At 40.1% G+C, this 23,410-nt stretch overlaps 1 protein-coding gene across 3 annotated transcripts in view; it reads right to left on the bottom strand.

Annotated features, from left to right (window-relative positions):
* Positions 1 to 23,410, bottom strand: part of VCAN (versican) — a 99,392-nt gene that overhangs the window by 43,242 nt on the left and 32,740 nt on the right. Inside the window, exons 6-8 of one of the 3 annotated variants that reach the window (XM_063423699.1) lie at positions 22,093 to 22,386; positions 11,181 to 11,582; positions 8,664 to 9,671 (exon numbers count right to left, since the gene is read on the bottom strand). In XM_063423699.1, coding sequence (XP_063279769.1) covers positions 8,664 to 9,671; positions 11,181 to 11,582; positions 22,093 to 22,386 — 1,704 coding nt within the window. Of the gene's footprint in view, positions 1 to 8,663; positions 11,583 to 22,092; positions 22,387 to 23,410 lie in introns of all 3 variants that reach the window. The other 2 variants (XM_063423698.1, XM_063423700.1) reach the window with 2 other exon arrangements.

Genomic DNA, 23,410 nt, shown 5'->3' with positions numbered 1-23,410 from the left:
ATTCTGCAATTGCAACTTTAATGGATTATTCTCAGTATCATCCCTTACTTCTGTAAAAAAACACAAAACAAACAAACAAAAACAAACAAACAAACAAAAACCAAAAACAAAAACAAACAAACAAACAAACAAAAAAACCGCAAGAGCTGATTTTTTTACATTTATCTACAGGCGTTAATCAAATTGTTTAGGTTATAAAACACCCAAAGCAGCTCAGGGATAAACCAGAGGTTTTCAGTTAAATCACTATATGTCTGTAAGCTCCTCTCTGCTGCAGCTGGAGTGACACAAATATGTCTCTCTACCAGACACAATTTCAAACAATGCATACAGATCATGAGTGTTTGTTTAACCATAGAATCACATAATTTTTTCTTTCAACATCTTGTTTCATCTAAGTTTTCCTTTCTGTTTTGTTTTGTTTTTCCCTGGCAAAACTGCAGCATTTGTTTCAGAAAAAATTAAATTTTTTTTTAGAAAGACTTGGGGGTCTTTTGGAAACGACACTTCTATTGGACAGCACTTGAGAACAAAGATTTTAAACCAACTACAGCTAAAAATAGATGCCTTGCTGTGGTAATCTTACTGCACCACTAAAAATCAGCAGAGGGAGACATATTTTTGGCTATAAACTACTGCCACTAACTCCATCCTGTGCTAACATGGTAATATTGCTGCAGAATTTGTTCATACCTGACAGCCTCTGTGTGTGGTCAGAATAAACTGGAAGAAAATTACATATAGGTCAAGAAGTCAAACAATTCAAATAAAGTGTGAACAAATACTTGTCTGAAGTACATCTTGGGTTAATCCTCTGTCCTGTCAGTTGGACCTAGTGTCCACAGCATTTCTTAAGGACTCATGAATTTTGCTTCTAATGTTCAGTGTTAACTAGGCATGTGACTGGAAACTCACTACAACTCAGAGTAGTGAATATATAAGCAAGCCCAGAGCCATTTCACTCACCACTTTCAAGAAAAGAAAAGCAATAGTTTAGAAAAAAATCCCACAATGAAATACAATCAAAAATCTCAGTGCTACTCTGTGTACATATAGGCACATCCTTTACTACTATTTTGGCAAAAACAACAAAAAAATTTGCATCAAATATGTGGAAATCTTTTTTCTAATGCCAAAAAAGCCTCCCACTGAAACTATAGGACTCCTGCTTGATGAAATGCTACACATAAAATCCAAGAGTGTGAGTTTAAAGTTAAAAATTATTGTTTCTTGTGCACTCTTTGAGCTAATGATGAGTATCAAAAAGGTAATGAAGTCTAGCAAGCAGGTAAATACCTAGGCAGGCAGGGACTACTGGAAGACACTCCTGACCAGGAATAAAAATCCAGCTGCTTTTCTCCTCCTCAGGAAGTAAAAAGTTTTCATACTGAATTCTCCTCATTTAAGAAAAGCAGTAATACAAGACTTGTCAGAAAAATCCTAATGCACTGAGCAGCTTGGAAAAAAACCTATAAAGAAAGATTGATGACTTCATCATCAGGTTCCCAAAGACAACACACATTACGCAGCAGCCACTCTGCACACATCCGCACTTGTGGCAGGAAAATATTCTGAAATACATTAGTGGGTATTTTGTATGTTATTGATCAATTTTATCACTTAGTCACTTCAAAAAACAAGGATGATTTTAAAAGACTGGCTAGATTAGCAAGGATTAATCCACTCACTAAACTGAAAATATGCAGAAAAACTGCAAAAAAAGACCACTGAAAATTGAAATAAAATACCAAGAATGATACAATCTGGACACATTCAGAAAACTTTGGTACAGAAAACCATTTTCCTAAAAAAAATTAAGTCATATTGCATCACCGTGTAAAAGACAGCTCATCTTTTCTGCATTAGGATTTCTTAAGACTTTCTCCACATGTAAACAAAATGTCTAAAAGGATTCCTGTTCTTCACAACAGAAGTATGAAAAACTACATTGTACCTATGAATAAAATTCCTTCATTTCTCCCATGAATAAACAAAGAGCTATAAGAAAGCTGGAAATGTGTAATCCCTATGTCTAGATCTGAGATGTCTCCTTGGATACAATGCAAAAACAGGAGGGAATGCGTAGGCATCCTCTGAACAGTGTTTAATATGAGGGCACTGTTCTTTGTATCTATGGAAGTCTAGAAAGGAATGTGGAAAAAGAAATTATTGTTCTATAATAAGTCTTTCTTCAGGAAGAGATAGCAATTTTGGCGTAAAGACCATTTGTTAATTCAGTTTTAGCTTCTTGTGAAACTATCTAAGTGTCAAGTTTCAGCTCTGTTTGATATGGAGCTGGTGGGTTTGGTTTGGGTTTTTTTCCTTTGCTTTGAGAAAAGGAGAAGTGCACAAAAAAGCTAGAATTTATTAAAACTGCTTGGTTATTAGTTTTGCTTTCATACAGGGCATCATTGCTGTTCTGCTTTAAATATAATTTATATGGGATGGTGTACAACCTATCTTAAAAAGCCCTCCACATCACTAGCAAAAAACCAAAAAAATGTATTCTAATATAGAAAAACACCAACTGGTTTAGTTAAACAACAGATCTACTCTAGTTTGGATTGAACTCAAATGTGTTCTGGGAAAAAAAATCACCTAATTATACAATGACTCAGAAGCTGTAAACTGTTATGAAGACATTATGGTATCTATATCCTCACATCCCCACAACAGTTCTGCTCTCAATCACCTCATTGGAATTACTGTGGTGTAATTACACTGGGGAAGATGATATCAGTATCTGGCCACGTTACTCAGTGTTTAACACTTCAGTTACTCCAGGCACAGGAAGAACGTGGCCATCTCTACAGCAGGTTTTATGAATAATATGGAGAGTTTGGTCACTCAGAACATGAAAGTTACTTTAGTCAGACCTGCTTCCCTGAGAAATGAACTTTAGAGCATTAAATTAATAAGGAGACAAGCCCAGCCTTCCATTAAGGAAAGAAAGAAAGGAAATAAATAATTTTTTTTTTTTTTAAAAAATTGGTCCTGTCCATGTGAGGCCACTTTTGCTGTTGCTTCAAGATCCCACCAGAAATTAGTTCAGGTCAGTCTAGCTGCAAGACAGAATCTTACCTTACAGTAAACTTTAGTTTGAAATAGGTCCTATAAAGAAACCACAGCTTTCAGTAGCATATACCCTTCATTTGGGAAAAAACAAATGGTGATTTCAACACACCAAAGACAAAGTCTCCTCTCCTTCAGCAGAAGTCTCTAACACAATAATTAGAAAAAAGGCACACCAAAAATTGCACCTAGCATTGTGTGCATACCACAAATAATGGTGTCCAGAGAGATTATTTGCCAGTGGCCAAAAAAAAAATCATCTTAAAGGAGAACAATGTGGCTACAGATGAAGAGATATGTAAACTTGGATGCTCCAAACTTTTAGGTTGTTTCTTGCAATGCCTGGAAGAGGCAGTGTGAGGCTTGCTGCTCCTGTACCTTCTCTGCTGTGGTCATCTCAACACTCCTAGTTCCTGGGACAGAGCCAACATCTTCCCTCCCTGCACAGCACCAGTACATTCCCATTCTCCCACACACTCACCCCCCTCAGGAGTTACCAAAAATGAGGGCTGAAAAAGGGGATGTGGTCATTCTCTGTGACTGAGAGGAGAAATAAAAGTATCAAGGGATAAGTGTCAGGAAGAAAAAAGACCTATTCAGACTAAAGACAATGCTGGCAAGAATAAACATGGGTATAAACTGGCCAAGAAGCAATTCAAGCTAGATATTAGAATCAGGCTTAAAGAGAGCCATGACTATCTTTGACAGCCCTCCAGAAGGAGCTGTGAAGACAACAAGATTAAATTAATTTTAAGGCAAGGTCTAAGATGGACCTGAAAAGACTCTATTCTGTCTCCTTTGTTAAGGTTTATGACTATGACTCATTACCATTCTGCATTTCATTCAAATTTCATATGCCCTCTCTTCATACTGCTAAGACAGAAATATGCATGTCAGAGAACTACATGTTGAAACACAAAGGTTTGTAACCTCTTTCCATAACATTCCACATCTACAAAGCACAAATTCCTGCAATTTTGGTCTCTTCAAACCTGGAGGGGACAAGAAACCAGACAGAGCTGGTGTGAGTTCCAGCATCCAACAAGCACTTTGAAACTTATTCACTAAATAAAGACTTTCAAATGTCTCCAAAAAACGCAGGTGTGCAAATTACTCCTGATTCAGACAGGAGTTATGTTTCCAGCATCCCCTCAACCACTGTTAAACAACACCCCCACAAGCATTTTTCAGCTCATAAAAGCTTTATGAGCTGAAAAGTTCCTCCAGGTTTGTTGTTGTTTTTTTTTTTCCCCAGCTGCTAATTCATGACCTTCCAGCATCAGCAGCAGCCCTCACCACTAGGAAACATTGGAGCTGTGAGAACACAACTGGGCACAAGGTGGCAAATCCTCACAGTAAAAGAAAAAATCCTGTGTCCCATCTGGTGACATGGGAAGCTGTGTACATGGTAACACCTTGCACTGCAGGGGTATTTGGCCTCCTCACTCTCATAATTCTGAGGGAAAAGCTCCTGTTTCCACTCCAGTGGATGAAGGTACCAGGCCCCTTCCATTCTGAAACATGTGCATGGTTCTTTTTGTAGCATAAAAAGGGATGCTTTCTCATGTGCAAGGATATTTTCCTCATTAATTGAAACACCTCCCCTACATCTGTCCATGGGCTGTCAGAAAAAACATGTCTTATTAACCAGATTAATTTGCACACCTGCCTCATGTTTGCCCACATGGGAGTTGTGGATTGTTTGTACATTTTCTCAATGAAAACTGCTGTATTCCTACATAAATAAACAGCTTTATCTCTTCGGCTCTGTGTTCCTTCTTATCAGCCCTAGAGCACATCCTCCAGAATTTAAATTGAGCTTGACCTTCCACCAGGCATCCAAATTACTTCTGTTTCCATGCCTTATTTTGGTTTTTTTTTAATCCAAAAGTAAACTTCCTCTGTGAAAGTTTTCGTTGACTGCAAGCATGAATTTTAAATACTGGGAGTAAAGCTATTTACCTGTAGGATAAGAAAAGAAGTCTTCTAGGAGAAACTTTCTCTGGTCTAATAAACGTAAAGTCTTAAAAATCATAATGATTAATAGCACCTTCCAGTTATGCAACTTGTACTACTTCATATTAAGGGGGATGTGTTTGTGAGACAGGATAATATACTTGCCACTTTATTTAACTGAATTTAACTCAACATCTTTTGAGTGCAGCTTCAGCCTGCAATAATAGTGAAGAATAATATCCCCCCAAATTCCATACATCCATAACACATTTCATATACAAACAGCACATTCCAGCCCAAAGACTTCAAAACTCTTCAGAGAAGTTGATGCCAGTCTGGTGAGGGTTTGAGAAGGAGGAGAAAGGCACAAGGAATCCTTCCTGCCTCTCCTTCCACCTGTGCTTGGCCACAGGTGAGTTCACCTGAGCCAGTGCTGCTCCCTACACCACAGGCTCTTTGTCCTGCTTGATGAAAATGCTTTGTCCTGCTAAAAATATCTCAGCATCTCAAGAATTCACACATTTAGCACAGCCTTTCTCTTCCATGTGGACTGTAAAACACTACTCCTGCCGAACAAAGCCTAATGGCACCTCCATGGAGCACTTAAATGTTATTGTGCCCACACTGTGGATGGCAAATAGAGCTGCAGGGAGCAATATTCAGCTGTGTAATAACAAGGTTTTTATTATAATTGAGTGACAGGAAACAAAACATGGTGCTGAATTTCTGCTGAGCCCTGCCTCACTATTAAATTGTTGCTTCTGGCAAAATCTGAATAACATGGAGGTGAAGAATGAGGGGGAAAGAATAATCTCATAAATAGTTCCAGTGCTTCTGCAAACACAAAAAGGAAAATATATTCTTTTATAGACAGTGCCATCTGTATAAAACCTCTCATTATTATTCCTATTTGAAACAGTTATTTCTTGAAGAGCTTTGGTAAGCAAGTTGTCCTTTCTTAGGAGGCACTTTTGGACTCCTGACTTGAAAATCAGTGCAGGCCTTTGTTTATAACCCTCACAGATTAACTTTATCTAAAAATGCTAAGCTGTATTACCTTGAAAACATGCCAAAGGAGGAAAAACCTTTGTTTTATCATAGACACAATGATGTAAAATAAACTGTATTTATAATTTCCAATCAGCTAAGAATAAAAAGCCAGAGGTACAGTTAATGTAGTTCTTTATGATAGTGGATCAATTCTCAAATAAGGAGTGATAAAATAAGAAGTTAAACTACATCCTAGTGAAAGGCATATGTTGGTAATAATTGCCAAATTCATTCCTCCTCATTACTCTCTATACACATTTTCTTCAGCACAATAGAAAGTTTATGGACTAAGGAACAATGAAGGGAAACTGGGACTAATAGGACTTTTCAAATGTTGTCTTTCATATTTGTAGCAATAAATCAATCCAAATCCTCAGAGAGAATAAATCTTTGATAGTTCTAACTGATTTTTTGGGTTGAGCAGGTAGAGGGTGCCTTTAGCCTGTGGGTAGCTAAGTGAGGGAATTCCCACTGCCAGAAAAATGACTAAAACTCCTTTTTAACATTGCACTAGACAAATGATGAGGCTCTCTGTGTTTAAAGGAACACAGATAGTGCCCTATGAAGAATGTAATAATATTTCAAGAAAATAAACTTTTTTTCTCTCCTCACAGACTAAATAATTCTTTAAAAGAGATTTTTAAGGATTTATAACTTCAAGTCTGCTTATAAACACCCTGACACATATGCACATCTACACCTGGGAAATGCATGCAAAGCTTTGAAAGTTTGTGAAGATGAAGAAGCCAAACCCTGAAGAAAGCTTGTCCTAAAGACCTGATCACCCAAGGCAGAGTAACAGCAGCTAGCAGCTATGGAGAGTATCTGCACATTAATCCACTGTCCTTTACATAGTCCACTTTGAACCAAATCCTAGTTTAATGAATCACAGTACTCGCAGTATTCTGAAAAGAAAAAAAAGGGCTCTTCTTGATGTAAATCCAGAGAAGTCCTACATCCAAACCCTCCCAAGCCATACTACCTCTTTCCACCACCTGAACACATAGCTGCCCAGCACAACCCACTCTCCAGTGTGAAATAAACTGTAGCATAACTCAAAAATCTAATAGGAAAAACAAGGTCTCTATTACCTAGTCCAGCTACTCATTATTAAGTCAAATTAAGTGAATTTCCACAGGTACAAAAGGATATGTGGTTTAAGTCTTGTTTTCAGAAATTATGCTTCTGCTCTGACTTACTGGACTTGTATCATTTAATGGAGACTCTCAAGGCACTGGTAACATGTAAAGACAAAATAATGATAATACAGCACAGAAACAAAAGTTTCGTAACTATCTTTTTCTGAAATAGAAGTCTAAGCTCTTATTGATAGTATTTGTGCAGATTTGCATCCTGTAAATAAAAGGTAGAATAACAAGCACAACATGAAAAAAGATACCAAACCAAGGTGTGAAATGTACAGGATATGGCAGTACTGGTTTTTGATTTTTGAATGGAACCCTACTGAGAACGAACCTGACAAAACCATCCAAAAGACTTCCATAAATTATGAATTCTGCTGGATGAGGTCTTCAGAGGCACTGAAGTTATGGCCAAAACCAAAGAGAAAACAGTTCCTGACACAACCATTCTAAAACTATTCATGTAGTTAAGGTATATGGCAAAAATAAAATCGATTTTTTACTGTGCTCCTTCAAAAAAATAAAATCATTATTATACAACCATAGGATAATTAAACACAATAAAACATTGAAACTAACCAAAATTCTGTGATTTGTACTGCTTGTCAGTTTCTTTGTTTTTCATTTTAAAATGAAATATTATGTTTTACTGTGACACCTTAAATAATAGTCAGTTGACAGGCTTCTTTAATGTAAAACTGCACAGTCTTCAACACTTGCATTATGGAGACATATTCATCATCAACCCCAAAGTTCATTGCTACTTTAGAAATTTCTGTTCTGGATACCCATGGAATTGAAGCTACATACGCATGTACAGAACCATCAGCTAAAAAATGTGGCAGAATTATATACTGCATCAATTTGCACCACATATTCTCTAAGATGGATTTTAAAAATGTTATGATATGCTATAAGAGAACATGAAAAACCCCATTCCTCCAAATCACAGGAGGCAGTAGAGTGCTTTAATCATTTTTTAGCTGACTACACTGTACATGGCATTGTTAATTGCTACAGACCAATGGAATGTTAAAATAATCTAGTGCTTTGTTTAGGACTAGTAATGCATGGAATGGAAGCTGTGAAATTAAAATGCTTGTTTCACAGACAGCTGGAGTTAAATTGGTGACTTGACAACATTAAAAGAGGAAACTGGACTGTAGCCATCATGACTTTTAAAAAGAAATAAAACAGTTTCATATTCATTCTTATATAGAAATTATTCTTACCACACAGCATATAAAAACACATTTTGGAGAGGCTTTTAATGGACAGAAAAATAGACCTACCAATATTCAGCAAGTTGCTGTCTAGACAAAAGTGGTACTTTGCATCCTTCAGCGATCCAACAAACATCTCCAGCATATTCTAAAGCACACCTGTTTGTCATAACAAGCTGTCCACTCTGATGGACTGAAGGTCTAAAAGGCAAAATCTTACCTGTGTCATTGCCTGTGATTTGAATAACATACAATCTTATGTCATTATCAGGGTGTGAAGTGGAAGGAGACACCTCCTGAGGTTGCAAGGCCTCTGTGGCCTCCTTCACTTGGGGTGGAGCAGTAGGTCGTGCCACTGCAGTGGCGGTTGATGCTGTGAAATATTCCTTATCGATCTCTGGCTCTAGCATCTTTCCTGGCAGATCATCCTCAGCAGTGGTTTCTCTGGGAGAAACAGATTCATCAATTATGATGATGTCAGGGCTTGTTACCTCCTCGTCTTCCTCGGTAATGATGCGTGGAGACTTATGAGTGACAAAAGGCCTGGTTGCAGATGTAGGCTGAATTTTGTCTACAGTACCAATGGAAGGTGTTGTCATGCTGCTGAGAATCGTTGCCTTATCTGTTGCAGTAGCTGCAAATACAGCTGGCCTGGTTTTCTCAGGTTCTGCAGTCATTCCTGAACCTTCTGCAGCCTGACTTGGAGAAGCTCCCAGAGTCAGGCCAGTAATGCTTTCCACAGTGGAACGTCCTGCTGGCATCTCATGGGAGGGTGCCACAGAATCCCAGCTATCTGCATCGTCTTCCTCCCTGGTGGGGGTTCCTGGGCTGTCCTGCGTCTTTGCTTCACTTCCAGCAGTTATGGGCATCACCTCAGTGACCTCCTCATCCTGACCACGAGCAGTTTCATCTGTTGGAGTCACCGCGAGGTGCAACCAGCTGCTGGTTTCCTCAGGTCCCAGAACGCCTCCAATGTCTGTGAACATCAGTGCAGGCACAGGTACCTCTGTGGTGGGGAACGTCTCATCATAAGCTGAGCCTGTCTCATCCTGCGTCTCCTGAACTGCTGTTTGAGGCCATTCAGGTCCTGGTGACATCTCTGGTTCATGTGTGTGGGCAGATGTCACAGTAAGCGTGGGCTCTGTGGCAGTTCTTGCTTCCAAACCTTGGTCCAGTGTGGAGAGCTCTGGCAACACCTTGCTATGTTTTGCAGTTGTTTCTGTTGCTTCTGCATGAAAGATATCATCAAAAGGAGTCTGATCAGTAATTGGCATATCTCTACTGACCTCACTCTCTACAGTAACTGGAACTAGGGAAGCACCATACTCCCTCTGTGGAACACCAGTATCTACCTTTGTTACATCTATAAATTTAAAAGTTCCCTTTGTCCCTGATATCTCATCTCCTTCATGCTCAGTTACCCCCACAGCTGTGGGCACAGCACTTGGCAATACCATTATACTTGAGGAGCTAAAAGACCCTATGGCTGCACTACTTTCTTCCACTGGTATTTTGGATACTGTGGTCATTTCCAAATCCAAGGAGCCCCTTGTGTGGGATACACTTGTAGTGTCTCTACTCTGACCAAAATCAGCTGATACCACTTCTCCACCCCTTGTGGTCTCTTCTGGCTCTCTGCTTGTCTCAGTTGCATCTGCAGCTCCTGGATGCACTGTGGATTCCACACCATGTCCTGGAGATGATGTAGGTTCCATTCCAGAGAAGCCATCCTCTGTAGCAAACTCAATCCCTCTTCCACTGTGAGATGACTCATCTGTCATATACCCCTCCTCTTTATCTGTTGGCAGCCACGTGCCAGAACCTGGAGGGGCTTGTGTGATCTTCTCCTGCACAGAACATCCCTCAGATTCTGCTGTAACACAAGGAGGAATGGTGGCTGTGGAATGAGGGATCTTCACATCTGTTGTCCTCATTTCTGGCTGTTTTGTTTTCTCCTGCTCCTCTAAGACAGCTGATGCTTCTCTCTGCTGAGATGAGGGGATAAGAGACATGGTGCCTTCTCCAAAGCTTGGCAGGGAATCGGTGCTTCCTGAGATGGCCTCAGATTCTGTTTGATCAGCAGCTGACACAGAAAAGGATACAGGTGTTCCAGATGCCACGGTAGGCTGCACATCCCTCAGGTCCTCTCTGCTCCCTTGAGCTGAGATCTCACTGTCAAACACTGTCGCAGAGCTAAATTTAACCCACGGCATTGAATCCTTCACTGCAGAAAACTGTCCAGAGCTTACTGCATGCTCATCTAGGACTGTCTCTGATGCAGGAGACAATTCTGATTCTGGGGCATGACCAGTAGCCACTCCAGAATCTGTGCCAGACACAGCAGTGTGCATGCTCTCACTGCCCTCCCTCTCTGCAGACTCATCAGTGAGCAAAACTTTAGGGATTACAACAGTTGTAAGTTTCTCATCAGATTTTGCCTCCATCGATTTTTTTGTGGGTACATTTGTGAGGTGGTCACTGTGAGACACATTCTCTTTTGTTAATGAATCTGAAGTCCCTGTCCTGGCAGCCTCCCTCCGAGAAGTCTGTAAGAAGCTGTCTGTAGCTGTCCTCAGAGGACCCACTTCTATTTGTTCAGTCTGATTATCAGCATCATACTTTTGTGCATCTCCTGTTTCAGCATCTTCCCAAAAACCAGTGGAACTCTTAGCTACAGCTGTGCTATCCTGAAAAATTACAGAGGTCAAGAAAGCGTCCTCAATGCTTTCAGACCTACCTTGTTCCTCTGCTTCAGAGTAAGTGTGATCCAGTTCCAAATCTGGGGATGTGGTGTCTGCTAGCCTGGGTGTGACATCGTATTCAGTCCTTCCCAGTGTATCATAAGTGAATATTTCGCCATCGGTGACAGTCTGAGGTAGAACGGTGGTTAACGGAATGTTCTCCATCAGCACCTCCATCTCCCTTTTCTCCTCAGCCAAATCAGTAGTCATTTCTATGTCTTCTTCAGACTCTGGGGTTGTTTCCTCCAAAGAAACTGTTTGGGTGGCAGGCACTTCAGTTAGCGGAGTCTCAGAGATGGGAGTTTCAAGAGGAAGTTCAGCAGGTGACAATTTCACACTGTCAGTTCTCAGGGATGTCACAGGCTCAACAGTCGTGGGCTCTGTTGTGACTTTTTTAGCTTAAGAAAAAAAAAAAGCAAAAAGGTACAGTCAGTACACAAGTTACTTTAGTTCATTAGATTGACTGTTCCCAAAAATACATAAATGCCATGCTGAAAAATAAGTGTAACATTCAAAGGCTTTAGGTAGTTCTTTAGAGCATTTAATGACATGCAATAACATACTGCAAAGCTGCAGAATGCCTAACTTAAAGCCAGATGAAGTGAAAAAAGTAGCAATATTCTTCATATTTGTGGTTTATGTAGTTACCCCTAGAAGTCCTTGTGTTACATGAGTGATCAGACAGGTACAGATCTGGGGACATAAAAGTTTATTTCAAGATGTCACAAATGAGTAGAGCTGAGGGTTTTCTTCAAAGCTTTATGCAGTGTCCAAATGAGATGTATAAAGGGAGTGAAATAATGCTTTAGTTTATTTTCAGCACGTAATTACAAACTGCAAAAAGGAATCCTCACTGCAGTGAGAGTGTGCTCAAGCAGCAGGATCAAGCATGCCACCAGAAAATACTGCTGCTGCCCTGCCTTGAATTACGTTGGGAGAAATTTAATGTGGGGAAAGGTGAGAATGTTGAACCATAAGATCATAAACTTAATACTACTAAAATGATGTTGATCTTTGGAAAACACTTCAAAGATACATGTCTGAAACTCCTCCACACAGAGAAATGCTTCCATGTGAGTACCGAATATGAAAAGGCGAAGTGTAGAACCCTCTGGATGATGGGAAAAGTAAGGGAGTTGCTGTCCTAGATGAACAGAAAGTACAAAGAAAGGTCCTTCCAGTGAACCAAACTGTGATGTTTTAAACAATCTGGTGGCTTTGCTGTTTGTCTACACCTTTTAGCCCACATTTCCATGTCATCTGAGAAGGAAATATGTGCCAACACTGCAAGGTGTGTCAGCAGATTTTTAATTCCTGGAAAAAGTGAGTGCTTGAAAAAGAGGTTTTCCTTGGGGAAAGGCCAGGTTGGAACCATCTTGTTTTCTGCCAGTTTTCCCAGGTCAGTAATCTTTGAAGGGCAATGGGAACACATGGGTGGAAGATGTGAATGTCTTAAGCCAATGCTGTTAACTGCTAAGTGACTGAGAGTCAAAAGCCTTATAAGGATGCAAATATAGAGCAAAATAGAGTTTTTAAATCAAACTAAGCATACGAAGAAAGCATTAAACAGTCCGTGCTTGTGAGGGCTCACTGTTTACCAGACAGACATGACTATATCTAGAACTTCTTGCAAAATGAATCTTGCTTAGCTTGTAATAGATCAAAAAAGTCTCTTCGCCTTTCACACAGAAGTCAAAACAGTTAATTATTTTACTGTTTAGTACAAAGGCATAGGCAGCATGCATGCACAAATCAAGTTTTTTCACACACCCATAGCTAATTAGGTGCCCCTTTGATAGCTGCAGATATGAATTCTGCATGTGCAAGTCAGGGCTTTCAGCTTTGAATATGCCACCTTTGCAAGAGACCGATTTGATTCACCCTGAAGCAGGAGGGACCGGTCAGAGGATGACTGCTCAAGATTTCTAGAAGAATGTGTAGAATTACAGAGTAGGAAAATGAGGTAAAAGGGTTGATATTTCAGCTTTCCTGAATGAGAAGTTAAAATGAAAAGGAAATCGTGAGGGCAAGAATATATGACATCTCTGTGTTTAGAAGTGATGGTGTTCTTTGCCAGCAGAAAAAAAAGGAACAGATTCTTTTCCCTACCACACATTAAAACTTTTTGTGGTTTTACAAAGAAGACTTAGCTACATATATATATATATATATATATATATATACTTATTTGTTTATGTAAGTTAAAACATTTTGTGGAGCAAGAAAGAGTAAAGTTCTTGAAACCCCACTAAGCAAAGCATAGCCTGAACATGAGAGATTTTTGTGTTTGGGGTTCCACAGAGAATCCCAAACACAAGAGTGGATATTGGTTGCTTTTTTCAGTCTGTGAGACAGTGCCCACACTATCAAGAATCAATGAATTCTTGCTATTTTTTCCTGCCCTTTCTGCTTGCACGGGGCTGGTTTAAACCACACAAGTTCTGCTTCACAGGTCGGGGAATGAAGGGTGCACAAAAGTGGTATGTGCTGCTGAGTGGTAGCTGTTAAATCTCTATCAAATAGTTCACCAACTTTCCTCAATGGCTATTTTTTTTTTTTTTTTAATGGCAAAATGGAAAGGAGGCAGCAAAGTCTCAGCCTCTCCCTTCTAATCCCAGGATCCATTTCCTTAATGAGGATGGAATTGGCTTTGCAGCCAACACAAACACTCACTCAGGCCCCAGCTGCCATTCTTTGAGTGACCATCAGGATCACCCTCTGAACGAAGACAAAAATATTAATATCCTCTAACAGAGCTAGACAAAAATGAGGGCAATATGGATAAATTTTTTAAATCTGTGGAATAAAAAGGTAACTTTATTTCACTGCTGCTGGGAAATTGTGTACACTTACTCCCAACCACTTACGCAGCTTCCAAATTTCCAAGAAATGCTTGGAAGTCCCAAGAGTTCACATATTTATGCCTGGGATGCAGATATTTATTATTCATAACTTATTATCTGCTAATGACTTGACAGAATAGTTACACATTTATTATGCAAACCTGAAAAAACACCAAGCATATTTGGTTTGCTTACATTAATAACTGAATCAATAAATATTACCTTTACAGAGTGTTATAAGTAGAGCCCATATTTTTTAAGAGTTTATCAATAAACAGCCAGATTTTCTTCCATGGAAACTGTGTGCAATTCAGCTCTGGTTAAAATCAACTAAAGGGCCTCTAAAGCCACTTTGTTAAAACAATTATATATAAGTTTTTTCACACATATCATTCAAAATTGCAAACTTATTTGAGTGAATAAAAAAAAACCTGATAGAATTTCTTCAGTGAGAAATCGATCCATGCTATTTTTTTCTGTGTGAAAAGAAAAAAAATAAACAAAGGGAAGGTTGCTTTTTTAATTGACAACACTAGTTTGAGCTGTCCTCCACTCCACCCAGATGTTTTGCATTACTGTACCCCTTGCATCATGCATGCAAAATGCTATCTCCTTTGTCCTCCTTCTGGTTCAAGACATGAGGCAGATTTTCCTAATAAAATTCATGAACATATTAGCAGCAAGAAAGCAAATTATCTCACCAACAGCTGCTTATATCAAAGACTATCTTTTTTTTTAATCGATTCTTTCTACACTGAACACCATGTATGAAGTTGATTTTGGAAGGGCTGTATGACTTTGCAGAGATGTTATACTTTTTCATTCTCTATTTATTTATTTTATGCTTCTGTTTTACAGCATTTTCTTCCTCTTCTTTTTCACCATGCTTTAAACGAAGAGTCAAATTATGGAGCAATATCAAAGCTTACTATTTTTTTAAGGAAATCAAACTGCACAACTTCAGACATGGTTTAAATTTGCAATTATGAGATAAGGATTTTAGTATGTTCTGTGCTGTTTAATTTGGGATTAGCATTAGCATTACTTTATGGAGGAGAAATGCTTATTTTAAAAATTATATGTATTATAATTTATATACATGGTTTTTCAACACTACCGGACCTACCCAGGTACCTAATTGGAACTCCTTAAGCAATTTTTCTGCACTCAGAAATACTGTTTATCTGTTTATGTTTAGGTATGTAGCTAAGAACCTGGAAGGACATAGACCCTGTAGACAGAGATTGTTTTGAATCATTGCTAACAGCCAAAACAACAGAAAATTGCTTTAAGTTGGAACAAAAGCTGGAAATAGTGAATTCTTTCTGTGAATTATAGCCAAAATAAATTATTACAAAGTATAAGAAATGTTGAGACACTCAATGTTTGAAAACTTTGAGCCCAATTTAAGCATGATGACAATAAAGAGAGCTACTTTGTTTAATTTGTACATATTTTTATATGTTAATTTGTTAGGTTTCTTTTTGGTGTCTCTTTCTTTCCTGCTACCAACCCTGGCAGAGAGGACAGCTTTGAATGTTCCCCTGAGTCCAAAAGTTTTGTCAGCTGGAATTTAAATGACTAGCAGAACCTTCCAAGCTGAACAAGTCTAAGATTAAGAACAGATTTTAAAAAAAAATTTAAAAAGTGCTCTGAGTTACAGACTGAGCAAGAAATCTCTGATCATGGCACTGAACCAGTATCTGTTCATTTACGCCTTTCCAGAAGCAGTGATGCACAGGGGATGTGGGATTTTGTTCATAAATAATGAGACATTTGGTAGCAGAATTCAAAATCTGACAGTGCAGCTGTGAGAATTTCTCTGTAACTCCAGGTGTATACTCCCACTCACCTACACTGTTTTGATATTGAAATCAAAAGCCAAGTGTAATGAGAAAAATATGAAAATCTAAATGCAAGATCCGTTTCTGCTTACAAAGTATGTGCCATATCAGAGAAAACCAATGATGTGATTCTTAAAAACCAAGGAATTTGAAAGCTATCACTCTGTCTTATTTGCAAGAAAAACTTATAATGAAAAGTTTTGCATCCTCTTCACACTATTGCCCAAGGTCTTTTCTTCCAGCTAACAAAACAGCAGAAGCAGCAACTTTTTTAGCTCTGTGAACACAAATACCCTTAAGTAAAACCACTTGCTATTTCATAACCTCTGAAGTCAGAGGTTGAAGGGGGAAAGATACATTATGTTATCTCCTGGTTTCCCCACATGCAAGTGTAGTTCTGTGAATGAATTATAACCTGCCCATCTATGCACAAAAGAAAAAGAGCAAACAGCATTTCTCTTTCCACATTATTTTATAGTAAAACTGCCAAAGAGGACCAAAAAAAAAAAAGCTCTTCCTAATTAAGTCTGTAACCCAGCACCAAATAAAAGCAGTAACCTTTGGTTTGTGACCACAAAAAACACTTGAAGAACAAAAATGTCTAAGACTGTCACTTGGTTCTCTGCTCCCCCCAGCTGGTGTGAAAGGAGGGAAATCACCCCTGCGCACTGTGGGTGATACCCAGACCCCACAGTGGTAATGGAGCAAAGGTGACAGAGAGCAAAATCAATCCATGTTTTCTGCCCTTGAACACTTCAAGGGGTGGACCTTCCACTTCTTCCCTTTGTTGCTCCTGATCCTGTTCCTGTTACCTGACGAATCCTGTGACCTGAGGCAATGAAATGAAAATGCCTCCAATTGTGTCTTTGTCTCTCTTTCCTTTCTCCCTCTGGCCACAACCTTTGCACTTAGAGGCTGTTCATAAAGCACCCAGTTTTGAATCACTCAGGTAAATGAAAGTTCCCTTGCCCAAGCAAAAGAAGCATCTCCTCCCCAGCACTTCATGGTGCTCCAAACAGCTGCTTCTGATACATCAGCCAGGTTGATAAATCTCCATTCCTACTTTACACGGCATTTAAAAGGTTGAGCTGCACCCTGCAATATCCTTTCCCGCCTTCTCAGGGTGAGATACTGATGAGCGGTACAGTATGAGCTGGTTTGGAGTGGACTGAGTTCTTCTTGCAGTTTTTGGCATGGTCTGACTGAGCTCTCAAATCCCCGACGTGGAGTGGGGTGAGGAAGCTGCAAGGAGCTGTCGGTGCGCTGGTTACCATGAACCCAGCAGAGAGAAGGAGGGATTTACTAAAGTCACACCCTGCCAAGAAGTTACTGGGGTTCTCTGTAGCTGTGCAGGTCTTGATAAATGACACATCTGAGAGAAGAACATAGATCTACTTTCCTAGGACAAAAATAAAAGGCTGGAGAACTGTTGTCGGGGGGTAACCTTTTTGTAAGCTTCACCTTCACAGAGAGGCAGCCTGAGCAGAGCCTGCAGCCCTGCACACCCTGAGGTCAGTGTCCTGACCTTGGGATCCTCGCCTGCCCAAAGGCATTTGCCCATTCTAAAACTGGACTCTGTAATGTTGGAGCACACTGTGTTTATTATGCCCAGCACTGTACTGTCCTTCTTCTGAGATAAATTTATTTTTGGTTTTTTTTTCCTCTTCAGACTGGCAATTTTGCTCCTCATGCATCACCATGTTCTATGTCTTCACTATTCTGCATCTGTTCCCAAACTGATCAGAAATCCACAGATCTCTTGTAACATAGCCTCTGACATCAGACTGGAAATAATTCCCTCATCCAGGAAAGAGCTGGGACATGCAGCTACTGACGGTTGCTGTGGAGAAGGACAGAGCTGCCCAGCTATTCAAGGTTTTCCTAAGCTAAGTCACGTGCAGCAGACAGGGAAGACAAAGTTTCTCCTGCCAGCTTTTGAGCTGTGCCTAGAAGTCTTTATCCCTCCTGCTGCTGGACAAGAGGAGCACTGTGAATGATTCCTGAGGCTGAGCCTGCCATTGCAGTAGCTCGTGCTGTAGGACACCTCAAAACTTTGTGAAGGCCATAATTTCTCATATTTCTTCTGCTCTGATTTTGAGCTTTAGATGGATGAAGCATCAAAGCAGGAGGCCCTCAGCCCTAAGTAGAGGCGGACTTGGATCCACTCTTGATGGGGCTGTATTAAAACAATCAAAGCAGCATGGACTCCATTCCTGAAGAACACACATGGCAATACCATCCCAGAACTGGAATTTTCCAATTTCCAGCTAAAATTAAATCGCAATGCCAAACCAAAGTGGTATAAGGAGAGAGAAGCAATAAAGGTGCATGAAATAAAGTCAAAGTGAGAGAGGAAAATGGGAAAGAGAATGGACAAATCCAGGGCGAAACAGTCAACATGTGTTCTGAGTCAAATAAAAAATGTTTTGCTGAAAGATTCGCCAAAATCAATACAGGTCTGTGAAAGATTTCAGCTTTAATAAATCAATGTTTCTCAGGAAAAAGGGGACTTATGTTTCAAAAAATTCAACCACCTCTGTCTTCAAAGCTCATCAAGTTCAGCTTTGTTGCAGGTATGTAAGTTAAAAATCTGAATGTCTTCTGATTAGTGCATTTCTAGATTTTGTTCTACAGGTGCCATGGAATAAAAAGGCCCATCCAAAGTCAGCTGAAGTCTGTGACAAGATTTCTACAAACTCCAGTGAATTAGGCCTGGAGAGATTGGGAGGCAGAAGTACATGATTAAATAAATCTCTCATAGCTCTCTGAAAGAACTAATTATTAATTATATATTTATTAAAATGGATTTTCTTAATGATAAAATGTTTTCATCTCTTAAAAATTAGCATAACTGCTCAGCAACTGCTGGGGTTTTTTGTTTGGTTTTTTTTTTAATTTAAACATGTTAATATAAATCCTCTAGGTTAACACTTGAAAAACTTTCTCTCTGATGATGACCTCCAAGGATCTGTAAGTATTTAATCATGTGTCTAATCTGAAACCTTTTCAGGCCCCATCAGATATCTGATTAGGCATCTCTCAGAGAAAAAAAAAAAAAAAAAAAAAAAAAAAGGAGGCAAAGAAAGGTCTGGCAAAAGCCTTGGAGGCATGAAATGAAACACACAGATAATGTTTCAGAAACTTAGACCTATGTGGTTTTCGAAGAGTGACAAGCACTTGTGATCAAAGGGGAGAGAGTTTTAGCGGTTTTGAACAAGACTTTTGATTTTAAATCATATATTATTAGTCTGGGCCACTCTTATTTTCATAAAGTCAAGGCACTTCATACAATGTAATTTTGTACCCATAACACTGCTGAAGTTAAAATCCAGAACTTAACTGTACTTTAAAAGTTGTCCAGGTTGGCTGCTCTAGTGAAACTAGTGAATATCATTTTTAAATTGGATTTACGCCCTGTATTTCATGTATTTCAATAAATATGATTCCTCTTTAAAAGCAAAATACAGACTGAGGTTTCTTAATGCCACAAATTAAAATTAATATTTTGAGATTTTCCACCAGAGAGACTCACAACCACAAAACAGGAGTGAGGAGCCTGAGCAGGGGTGAAGAAGGAGATATCCCCTTCTTCGAATGCAAAATTTTGTCTTTGTGAAGACTGAATCAAGTGCCTGGTTTGCACAGATGTGCTGTGGTGTGACTGTGTGTCTAGGTGAGGAGGGAGACACACCCATGCAGTGTGAGACACAGTGAGAGCTGGCAGCAGGGGCTGGGGTTTCACTGAGAGCCCAGCTCCTGTGCAGGACAGTTTTGTTGTCAGGCACTGTGGGAATCACTGTGTGAAAGCTTAATGTCAACCCCAAAGCAGGCAGAGCTGGGGGACAGCGGTTTTTGTGATAGACTGAAACTTTGAAACTGAGATAATGGCAAATTTAGGAAGAAACTTCCAGACAAAGACGATTCGAAACAAAGGGCTTAAATTCAAACTTTCTGCTCTCACGCAGAGCCATTTTTTTATCCTCTCTCTTTTCCTGCCCCAAAGAAGGGACCGGCTCCAAGGCCCCAGTGGGAGAGAGTGACTCACTCTAAAGCCACTGCACCAGGCAGCTGCTTGAGATGTGGAGGACCAAGATGCTGGGCAGGGAGTCTCATTACTCACCACTTGCATAAATCTTTTTGCAAAAGCAGTGAGGAGTCACAGCTGGTTCCTGTGAGAGCCCAAGCACCTTCTGAGAGGGAGAGAGAGCTTTCAGTAACTTCAGAAATTTGTGGCACCCTGAAGAAGGGTACATCATGACACCCCTGCTTTTCCCTACACAAGGCCAGATGTATATGGCAAAAGCTGAGTCCTCTAGCCAGCAAGGTTTAATTAATTCTGATATTCTGTTGTTTATAATTAAAAGTGCTAGAGAGCTGCTCAGTCACTACCAAATGGTTTTGGTTTTGTTTAGTCTTATTTTCTCTTGTAAAAAGTTTGATAGTCCTGAACTGTCTATTCCTGGGTTGCAAAGTGATGAAATATTTATTCTTTATATACCAAGGGCAAGACTTAGCAGGAGAAGCCTTTATATAACAGGCAACAACCCAATACCTATCAAGGTCACTTTTAGAACAAATGCTATGTTACCACGAACTGTGCTAACTAAAACTTCTGGGAAGAACATTGTAAAGGCACATCTTGCTTGAAAGCAATGAAATTCACAAAAACAAACAGCAGGTTGGAATTTGTCCTAACTAAAGACTAGATTACAGGCAAAATGTTCAGTTCTTACCCCAGCCTTTCAGATGAATTTATGAAATACACCCTCATTAAAGTCTTTTTTATCCACAACACTTTAAACAGGTCATAAACAATTTGGAGTAGGAACAGAAGGAGTGATATGATAAAATGCTGCTCTGCAGATTAGAGCACAGACTCTTGAACTTAAGTCCTTTTTCCTGTAAGCAGTTCCATTAGGACTCTTTCCACATGCAAAGTTTTGGAACATTATACCCACAAACTATAAAGGAAAATTAAAACAACAAACCAACAGTGTCTGAGAACAGCCAGACCATAATGTTGCAGCAGATGTCAGGATTTGTTCTCAAAGAGTAAGATTTGCTCATAAATGACTCTTCAGCGCCTGAGCTGGAAAGATCTGCAGCTGCAGTAAGTTCCTCATCCACAAAAATGGGGACAGTACAAACTGCACATTTCAAGTAGTTCTGAGTTACAGTCACTGGACTGAGTTCAAAAACCCTAAATATTCATACTTAATGACCAAGTTCTGAACTTTTAACTCAACACATTAATGTCAGTCATGGTATCCGCAACAAGGAACTTCCTTGGACATAGAGACCTGCAGAGAAATAACTGAGCTGTCCAAACCCCCTGTGCTGAGGCTGCAAGTCTCAGGAAAGAAGGATATTCAGTTGGGAAGCTGGTGAACCTTTTGAGACAACAGGAACCTATGCAAGGAGGGGCGCACCATAACAGCAGAGCCAGGCAGCTGGCACTGAAGATTGATGGGGTTACAGAGCAATATTTGACCCCAAAAGAAAGCTGACAGGTGTGGACAACATCTGGTTTAGATTGGTGAAGTCTACCATGTGAACGTGGCAAGCTTTGAAGTGCCTGTGAAAATACCATGAGGAAAACAAGCAGCAGTAAGAAAGGCAATTTAGACCACCCACTGTCCCATGAAACACTGAGCAAGACAAAGAATGCTGATCCTGGGACAATGTGCCATCCAGAGATAGCCCAAAAATTGCTGGCACCTGAGAGACCTGAAAGTGGCCAGCCTTGTACACATCCCGAGTACAGCAGCTTCTCTTGCTGCCATCATTGTAGACAGAATATCCATTGTTCACCCTTAGGACATTTAACACAGAATCACAGAACAAATGTGGTTGGAAAGGACCTCTAGAGATCATCTAGTCCAGCCCCTGCCAAGGCAGAGTCACCTGGAGAAAGTGACATGCAAGGGTGGGCTTTGAATATCTGTCTTGTGTCCACTGACAAAGATGCAAAGATACCAAGGTGTGCTCAGGCACCAAAATACGCAGCGCCCACAGACTCATGGTCAAAACACTGCCCAGGCTGAAATCTTACCTTAAAACTCTACTTGTCTCCACCTGCCAATGTTGCTTTAGGACACTAATTTTAGTTTCTAAAAACCCAGGCAAGCTGCAAGAACTGAAAAAAAACATGCAATAAAGAAACCACTTCCCGCGTCAAGCATGCTGGAAAATCACGACTGAAAAAAAAAATAAATGCTTACGTTCATAGCAGTAGGCATCAAACTTGCTATCGGGGTAAGGGAAGCCTGTTTGGTTCTCATAGCGATACAGGGTTCTCACCCCAAGCAAACCCCCACCACACTGGGGCCGCGCCACGGAGGCCGGGTACCGGACGCTGCCGTCCGCCAGCCACCCGTAGTCACACTGGTCAAAGCCATTCCTCCAGGCCACGTAGAGGTTCCCCACAGAAGCCAGGACACCGCCTCGCTCCTCACACAGCTCCCTAGCTTCCTCGAAGGTGAACTTCTGGGGTGCTGAGACGTGGACCACTTCATCTGGAGGAGGAAACACAAAAAAATAACAAAGAGTGAGTAGCCCGTTCCACCATCAATCAATTCCCACCCCCCCCAGCCCAAGAGTCCTGCAAGGTTGAGGCTTTTTCCCAAAACTTGAGTATTTTTTTCCTTAAAGAGAAAAATAATCAGATAGTGGTAAACCAAATGTTCCAGGTTTGAATTTGAAAGTTAAATTTCCACAAAGCACGAGCATTTATAAGCAAACTTTATGCCATGAAGTACACTGTGGCTGAACACTAAGTCCCTTCCTGGTCTCTAGCAGAGGTAACAGCAGCCCTGGGGCTCCACTGTGACCCCTGTTAGAGCAGATTTTGCAGCTCAACTGAGTTAATTAAATCCAGACTATCAGAATTTACTTTGTCCATAAAGCAAATCTAGTTCTGCAGGCCTGGCCTTTTAGGCATTGCTAGAATCTCACTTCAAACACCCAAAAAATAAGAAATATTCTTCACTTGTTGGTCTAGTGCAGCTTCTAATGCTGTATTTCAATCAGTCTTCATCTTGTCCCACGTGGAAACAAAGGTGATGAAATGCACAAGACATGTTTCGTGCACAAAGTCCTCTTTGTGTGGAGAAGCTGAATGAGTCTAGAATGTTGATAGTGTAGTTCAGCTTCCAATGAATAACAGTTTGTAAGTAATAGCCATCCAGTTGGAAAATAAAACAAAGCAAATAGCACATCTAATATTTTGCCTCCAAGGTAAATCACCTTGTCTTGGTTGCCTCATTCACCCAAACACTCTAAAGAAAAATCAAGCCTTTCATGTTCATGTCCTGAGAATGAAGCAGTAAAATGACCCTTTTCCAGTTTCTTTATAGACTTCAGATGAAACCAACCAGACCTAAAATGAGAGTATTCAAACCACCAGGACAAAAATTGAAATATTTGTTGCAAGATAGCCATGCCCTCCCTCAGCCACAGCAGGCCAGGACACAACAGCCACTCTTGCAGGAAAACATTGCTTTTCCACACCAGCCATGCCATCTCTCTTAACCCCTGCAC

The sequence above is a fragment of the Prinia subflava genome, chromosome Z (assembly GCF_021018805.1).
Source record: "Prinia subflava isolate CZ2003 ecotype Zambia chromosome Z, Cam_Psub_1.2, whole genome shotgun sequence".
Taxonomy (NCBI): Eukaryota; Metazoa; Chordata; class Aves; order Passeriformes; family Cisticolidae; genus Prinia; species Prinia subflava.
Note: the sequence above shows the minus strand (reverse complement) of the source record. Positions and strands in the feature narration are given on the sequence as shown.